Source organism: Trichoderma breve, chromosome 6 (genome assembly GCF_028502605.1).
Source record: "Trichoderma breve strain T069 chromosome 6, whole genome shotgun sequence".
NCBI classification, from domain to species: domain Eukaryota; kingdom Fungi; phylum Ascomycota; class Sordariomycetes; order Hypocreales; family Hypocreaceae; genus Trichoderma; species Trichoderma breve.
In genome coordinates this window covers 3,574,633-3,582,747 of record NC_079237.1, presented here as the reverse complement: position 1 = coordinate 3,582,747, position 8,115 = coordinate 3,574,633, and the positions used below count along the sequence as shown (strand labels likewise).

Sequence of the window (8,115 nt, the reverse complement as noted above, 5' to 3'; positions counted from 1 at the left end):
CACCTCAAACGCAGTGCGACGACCCAGCGGCTCCTCTTTCTGCTTCTCTCAAACGAACCGCCAATAGCCCCCTCTAGACCTATTACCGCTGCCTACCACCGTCCATGGGCCGCTGCAGACGTGTCCCGAAGGGCATTCTTGCAGTTCCAAAGTACCCCCTTTGGCCGAACAGTGCGACTACGGGTCTCCGTCACCAGATTTTCACCACCAGCTCAGCAAGCAGAATGCACTTGCTTCGTGCAGCCCCCTTAGGCACTCTGTGTCTACATGGTTGATTCCTATACGCTCTCTTCAAGTCTGATAAGCGACGTGCGTCGTGTCGTGCGCGAACAGATCATCCGCCATGGCGCACAAACGACGAGATTCATTACGGAGACTGGTGGCCCACAGCACACCTCCACTTTCTCGGAAACATCAAAGCATCGCATTGTCCTGGCGCCGATACGCTGTCCGACGTCTCTCTGCATCTGGTGGCGAACCTCGAGCTCACTGTCTGGCCCGTTTTCAACCTCGTACCACTCTCGTACCTTTTCCATTATCTTTTTTTTGCATATAAGACAGCCCAGAGCCACGGGGGCCGAGGTTGGATTTGCAAAAGCATGCAGCATCCTCAACAAGAAATCATGATTCCGCCAAGCACGACTGGTCCCATAAATATCCTTGACGCAGCCACTGCTATACCCAAGGACATGATGGCAAAACTTCCAACAGCTATCAATGACCCCTTGGCCTGGTCAGGGGCTGACTTCGAGGATGAGGAAACGTACACCTGGCAGCTTCGCAGAGAGGATGTCGAAGAAGTCGATGCAGCCCTCCAAAGTTTCAAGTGTAAGAGACTCTATTGAATATACTCGTGTTGAGAGTAATATACGAAGCCAGCTGACTTGGACTACAGCTCTCGGCCTCGATGGAGACCAGGTTGACCGTGACAACTTTCCCCTCCCGAATCTTGCGGCACGGCTTTCTCAATCCGCCAGAGTTATTCATGAGCAACGCGGTTTCTTCGTTCTCAGGGGTCTTGAAGAGTCAAGATACTCAGTTGAAGACAGCACCACGATCTACCTAGGCATATCCAGCTATATCGCTGACAAGAGGGGATTGCAAGACCGTAAGGGGAACGTTCTCTGTAAGATACGTCTTTCCACTGGACTTGACCCAACATCACCTCTAACCTATATCAAAAAGCTCATATCACCAATTCAAAACTTTGGAAAGTCCCTGTGGAGATGCGCCATGGCATTCATTCGAATCAAGCTTTGGTAAATATCAATTTGTCGTCGTCCATGCCTATTGATTGATACTAATTCAAACAGCCCTATCACAACGATATGGGGTGCGATATCCTAGCGCTCCAAGTTCGGCACAGCGCGGAAAAGGGGGGATACACGTATCTCAGTTCCGTCAGCACTGCATTTAATGAGCTGCTTGCTGAAGACCCATCCGCTGCAAAGACTCTCTTAACTGCAGATTGGCCTGTGCAAATGTAAGAGCACTGCTGTTTTTACCCCCTACTATTTGACATTGGGCGTTGGCTGAAAACTGGTGTTACCTTGCAGCTCGGGGCGTGGAGCAAAATGCTACTTAGCGCCCGCCCTCGCAATTCACGATGGCAGGTTGATGGCTAGCATAGATCCGAATCGATTTGGGCCTCATCCATCCAGTGGACCAACCAATATCCCAGCTCTGACTGCCTCCCAGCAGTCTGCTCTGGAAAGAATATCAAAGGCCGCGTACCGCACGGAGCTCCGACTTCACTTAAAGACGGGAGACTTGCTATTTTTCAACAATTGGGCATTGCTCCATCGACGCGATTCGTACACAGACAGCGATGATACGTCCCGCCACATGGTTAGGCTTTGGCTTCGAAACTCGAAGCTAGGCTGGGCGGTCCCCGATTCTATGTTGCCACCTTGGTATGCTGCTTACGGGGACAATGGCGTCCGGACCAAGCTCTATCCTTTGATTCCCATGCCGGACTACAAAGTGCCGAAATATTCGGCAGGCTCGGCAGCATTCATGATTGAGGATAGCGATGCCTCTGATGACGAATGACACTTCATTGCGCGAAGCCCGTGAATTACATGGAGGACCTTGATACGTTTTTAGGGGGGTGGGGACGAGATGGGACTATCTCAACTGCTTCTTCTTCACTAGTTGAATTTCATATACTTGATTCACTTGCTACATTTTCAGCAACCATTTCCCCCACACGAAGCCTACAATTGAACGTGTCTCTCCTGACTCAACCACATGTTGACCATCTTTCCCCAGGTGGTCAAGTGAGCTAGACACTGAGGAATGTCGCGCCACAAAGTGAAACAATGTCTCACGGCCAGGTGGAAAGGGGTCCCTCCCTGGGCCCACACAGCGGCGCTCTACGCTTTGCTTGATTTCGCGCCGTTGCTTGTATCTAGTTACTATCCACAACTGCCGCCAGCGAGGCTTTAGCCTGGAATTGCGGCGGTTAAGACGAGCAACTCTTTCGAATAGGGAGCTCTCCCGGGCACGTTGTCCCCATTCTTCCGGTGATTCAAAACATGTTGGTAATCCAACCCAACCCAACCAGTTCAGCCCCCTCTTTGATTCTTTCATTCCTGCATTTCGCGCATCATAGACTCAGCCCAGATTTCGAGGCCGCACAATAAGCCATGTAGCTTCCCTAAACAGAATTTCTTGCAGGAAGGATTTGCAGATTTAGATGAAAGTGGTACGCCTCTTGTCAAATATCACATGCTGGATGCCTCCTCATCACAGGGAGGGAAAAAAAACCTGGACTCTGGCGGGTGACGTGGTTTCTGCTGCCCGCTTTTGCCATGGCAATCTCACCTGGCAGATGGCCCAGTCGAATCACTTTGCTGCGGAAAAGCAGAGTCCTTGATTTTTATTGGGCTCGACGAGGGCTTGGAATCGTATATGACTGGTAGTTGGCCGGAGCGGCAGTCAGCAGACGATTGCCACGTTGTTGTCCATGTCATGGACCTCGTGGGCCACCACTTGAGCCCGAAGTGCCCGCTTTGCTACATTTACATATTTCAGGGGGGAGGGGGAGGGAGCCCAAGGTCAATGTAATGTATAGGCACGAGTCAAACGAATTGCTCCGTTCCCGTGGGAGGGAGGAAAGGAAATTGCATAGACGAGTTTTGCTTTTTGCCAACGAGATCTCGAGAAACAGATTGATGTCGGGGGCATGTATGTATGACAGCAGCCCGCATGACCCTTCGTATGTAGTTGTCTCGGGCCTTTTGCAAAGGAATTGTGAGCCGATATCTGCATCCTGGAAGGGGTCGTAGATCGTCTTTTCCCATGGCGTAGGCGCTGATATATGCCACTTGGCAATATCCACTGTCCCACGAATCGGATTTGCCCTTGAGGCACATTAGAGTACATGGATATATATGAATAGTTCTTACCTCACAGGACGTTTTGTCTGTCGTCCTGCTGTGCGGTGGATGCAATGTAATGCTACGTTGTAAAGCAGACGGAATGACGCACAAAATGCGACTCCCACATCGTTTTGTTTGGTTCGCTCCCAACAAAATACGCGATTGCCGACGATGAAGCCGGGAGAATATTGCGTAGTTTGCGTCTATCTGCGCTTCTCTTGGCGATTCTGGATGGACAGAGTGCGAATGCAATCTGCATGTATGTGGTTGTGGGGGGAGACCGTTTCTCGAGACCATACTCTACGCCTCGATAGGTGGCTGTTGATGCCTACAAGTAGTAAAAAGGTCAGGATCCTCTTAAACTTGCGAGCGCCCGTACGGTGATGTGACGGGCTGGCGCTTCCAAGGTGACTAGGGGGGCTTAGAGGGAGGGACCCGGAGTTCCCCGAATCCACCACAGATTTAATTTCCTGCATGAAAGCTCTAGTTCCGGCACCTCATCCTTGAACCGTCTTTACAATTTTACGGATATCTAAAGAGGGGTTAGAGATACTAGAGGCGAGCGCGGAGTTTCGGGGGAGAATGGCCTGCCAGGGATGGTGATGTCGAACGTTGAAGCACGGCTCCTGGGGCGGTTGTAGCGTAAAGTTTGTGGGATTCGAAGCCATTGGCTGGTTAAGATGTTGCTCTTTTGACTCTTTGCGAGTGCTATGTAATGCTCCGTCATTTAATTCAACATACGGAAACCAAAGCCGAGCTGGAGAGACTCCCTGGGGTCATGGACAGGGTGATGGGAGCGAATCAGTTGCCTGGACTTTGCGCCGACCCATGTAGAACAGATGTACTCGCAATACCTGCAGAAGCTACTTGGTGGTCCATCAAGGTCGGGAATCATCCCAATGAGAACTGCTTGACGAGGACGGACATGCATTGCCACCTCGGCTTGCATCCGCCGCATGCAACGCAAAGAGGAGAGGAGATATACTGGGGCTATTCGTGCCCAAGATGGGGTGGATATCGACCTCCATTTCGTGTGCCTTTTCTCATGGCATGGTGTACAATTCTACGTACCTGTGCCATGGTGAACACCCCCATGCTCTGCGGGGAGATGATATCAACACGTGTGTATGTATATGGGGGCAAGAGATTGGCATAGCATAGGGGTCCATGTCCATGTCCACGCCACCTCAGACACGTTTGAACGACTCCACCGGCAAGATAGAGGAGAGACAGAAGCAGCAGCCCGCTTTTAACAGGCAATTGAGATGCTCCATACCGGTGATTCGGTTGTAATATACAGTTGTAAAACACAGTACGCACGATATACACGGTACCGAGGCCTGTTAGCTCACAAAGTAAGAAACAAGTTATACATTAATAATTCCCTAGACGAATAGCAAAAAAAGCAAAACACGGTCGCAAAAAAGATAGATGCTTCATCCCCGTCACTGACTGATATCCGGTGCAAGCTTGAACCCTTGCTTTCACGCACCATCCTCACATCACCCCAATCTTTCCAACCCCCCTTTCCGACGACTGCATTGTAACCTCACCCTTTTCCCAAACTTACCCCCAGTAAGAAAAGTCCGCAAACACGCCCCCCTTCTCTCGACTACAGGCGTAGAAAAAGAAAACGAGAAACAGCATCACAAGTTTAGCACATACAACCACGAGCTTTAGCACCCTACGAGTACATCAGAGCCGTTCGAACGGATCTCGACGCCCGATCCCCCTCCCCAGTTTCTTGCATGGCAAGGGCCGTGCCGGAGAATATTTGCCCTAGTTCCTCTTGTTTTCTCCAGAGCGGGACCTAGTTAACGATGGGAGGAAACTTCGTTTCTGTCGAGAGTCGAGATGGGAGGGGGGAGGCCGGGGAGTGTTCATTGGCTTTGCGATTTACCCGAGGCCACCACCTTTTTTGAACAAGCGAGAGAAAGAGAAAAAGAACTTCTGTCGACCCGGGAACAGGAGATAAGCTTGAAGTGAGGGGTGTGGGGGAGGGGGAGTAGGCAGACAAACCCCCTACTCTACTCTTCGCGTAAAATTTCTCTTTCCTTTTGATGCTATTGGAACGAACAGACGGACGAACGAGCGAACGAGCGAACGAGTGAAGGATCAATATCTTTTGACGGAGATGTGAGGGGGTTTGGTTGGAGGTAAGAGAGAAGAAGTTCACGCTAGGATGGCGAACAACGCGACTACGGCACCCATGGCGCGAGTGTCTGCTTTTCCGAGAGGAGGTGGTGCTGCTGCTCCTGTTACCACAGGTGGAGTTTCGGTCCCCTCGTCTGTTGCTGTTGTTGTTGATGATGCTGATGACGAAGTTGTTGATGTCGAGGCTGGGCTTGCGCGGCCTTCGGTTGAGATTGACGGCGGAGGATAGGCGGATACCTCGGGCGACCATGTTATTGTCGTCATGGCTCGAACGGACGACGAAGACGAAGACGAGCATTCATATCCGTATCCTGAAGGATTGCTAGACGCGGCTACACACGGAGCTGAGGTAGATGGATCCGACTCCGTCTCAGTTACGGTTCCTCCCTCGTCCGAGTTTTCGACGTCTGTTAGAGTCGAATAATACGTTTCGAGGATTACACTGGTGATTGTCGTCGATCGAGAGAGAACCCATGTGGTGGTTCTGATAGTTACAATGGCGGAATACTGGGGACGAGGCGTCGTCGAAGGCTCGATAGTGCTGGATGGCAGATACCACGTCTCTTCGAATGAATACGGGTCTGGGGAGGAGTATTCGTCTGGAGAGGCAGTGGGAGTCTCGTAGTCTGCGTCGTAGGAGAGGACGGCAGAACCTCGCCATGGTGGTGTTGGAGGAGTTAAGCTTGATCTAGAGTGATGGTTGAACGGTTAGCCGTGATGAGAGAGTGCCTTCTCTACTTTGCCTCCGTATCTTTGATGCTGTAGAGGATAGTCCCGTTGCAGCTTTTGGGTACTGGATATTCCGTCGTATGAGTTATACCTTTCCACCACCTCGTCGCTGAGGGCGTTGGCGAAGCACATCAGGGCAAGCCCGATAAGGATTCTTGTAATCGTCTCCATCTTACACATTGCCGTAGACTAGTATTCGCTTGTGAAAATATGAGTGAAGAATAATTGAAATAGTACGAGGGTACACGCATAGGCTTTGGCGCTATAGACCATCAGATCCGAGTTCAATCGCATGCTGGCATGCTCAGCTTCAAGTAGTCCAGAAGGCGTCACAGTATCACTGCCGCAAACGCAATTTGTTTTTCTTTTTGACTTTTCTGCCTTTCCTTTCGCTCTGCTTGCGTATTCGCGGGGCTCGGCTGTGCTCATGTCACGGCACAGTTTGTGTGATGCTGTTTATACATGGGTTTTCACACAAGGGTTGGCAGTTGTTTTTGCTTTTGCCAATGATTGTGGCAGTTTATGAGCATGCGTATTATTGGGCAAGACAGGTTGCGCAGATTGATGTGATTTGGGTTGTGATGAAGGGATATTTTGGTCGTGTGAGGTGTTGTTTGCGACGTGGAATGGCGTGATGCTGTGATGCTGTGATGATGTTTTGGTTTGTGATGGGATGGCTATGCGCAATGTTTCTGACGGATAAAGTGATGAGATGCTATCAGTATATGATATTGGTATTTAACTCAAGTTCTTTTGGTTCTTATAGCAATGTATCATAAATATTACTTTCTTCTCTTCTTCTGTTGCAATGCATAGTATTCTGAGTTCTGGGAGCATAGTCCCTACTCTCGGGCATATAAGCTCTCATTACCGTTCCATAGCTCCTCACCATGATAATCACTCTTGATTTACATATTTAACTAGCTACACATGTAAACCACAAGTGAACATGGCCAAAGATCTACGATTGTCAGTGAAGCTTGCGAAAGTTTTCAAGTATCACCACATCTCAAGATCAAAGTGATTTGCTTGAGTCAGCAATATATAACTAGCCTAAACACATTTTTCATTGTCTCTGCTATGCATATGAAAATGGCAGTGAGTCATTGGATTATCACAGATTGAGATATGATCATGGTACTGTGAGTTTGTGATGCTGAGAATGTGTGACGAAACATGATTCCTATCTCTTATTCACAAGAAGTCGCCATGTGAGCCTCTACTATCCTGAATTGCTAGCATATGATGTGACACAAATATTCCACATCAAAGTTAACCAGTTAACACACGAGTCATCTTGACGGATGTGAAGCACGAAGAGTGTCTCTTATGAACATCCACACGCGACTGTCACATCAAGAGCATCTCTTCGCCAGCCCCCGAATTGAGTCAGCCTCATACCCATCTTTTGCAGTCCAAACCTTCAAATACCACCTACATCTCAGCTAGGCTTCTATATGTCTCAAAGTCATTCCATATGGGGACTCCAACGCGAAATATCACTGCATTTCAGACACTCGCGTTTTCCCCATCATCGGCACCACTGGAATATTGCGTCCCTCATAAGCGAAATCAAGCATCATCTCAACAAGTAACGCTCAAAAAAAGTATCCTAACAAAAGTTCCCACACGAAATGCCCGTTTTGATGAAAAGAAGCTTTCTGCTGTGCTACCACTCCTGAGCTGGACTCCCCTCATCTCACATTCTTGTCTATATTTTGCCAACATCCCCGGTAAGCTACGACTGTGTTCCCTTGGATAGCGACACGGAATGTTTGCAGGAGAGACAAATAGTTGGTTCAACAGATATCTCGGTTGTTTCCTCCTATCAACGGCATTCTTCGGTTGA

At 49.4% G+C, this 8,115-nt stretch overlaps 2 protein-coding genes across 2 annotated transcripts; one reads left to right on the top strand and one right to left on the bottom strand.

Annotated features, from left to right (window-relative positions):
- Positions 1-623: 623 nt before the first annotated feature.
- T069G_10001 (taurine catabolism dioxygenase tauD, tfdA family domain-containing protein) lies at positions 624-2,052 on the top strand (the record flags this gene model as incomplete). The annotated part of the gene is made up of 5 exons (XM_056177211.1): positions 624-828; positions 896-1,126; positions 1,186-1,259; positions 1,314-1,483; positions 1,557-2,052. 5 exons carry the CDS (start codon positions 624-626, stop codon positions 2,050-2,052), a joined length of 1,176 nt encoding a protein of 391 aa, XP_056025689.1.
- Positions 2,053-5,555: 3,503 nt separating this feature from the next.
- T069G_10000 (uncharacterized protein) lies at positions 5,556-6,437 on the bottom strand (the record flags this gene model as incomplete). Its single annotated transcript, XM_056177210.1, has 2 exons — positions 5,556-6,225; positions 6,358-6,437. The coding sequence occupies 2 exons, from the start codon at positions 6,435-6,437 to the stop codon at positions 5,556-5,558; spliced, it is 750 nt and encodes a 249-aa protein (XP_056025688.1).
- Between the last annotated feature and the right edge of the window lie 1,678 nt (positions 6,438-8,115).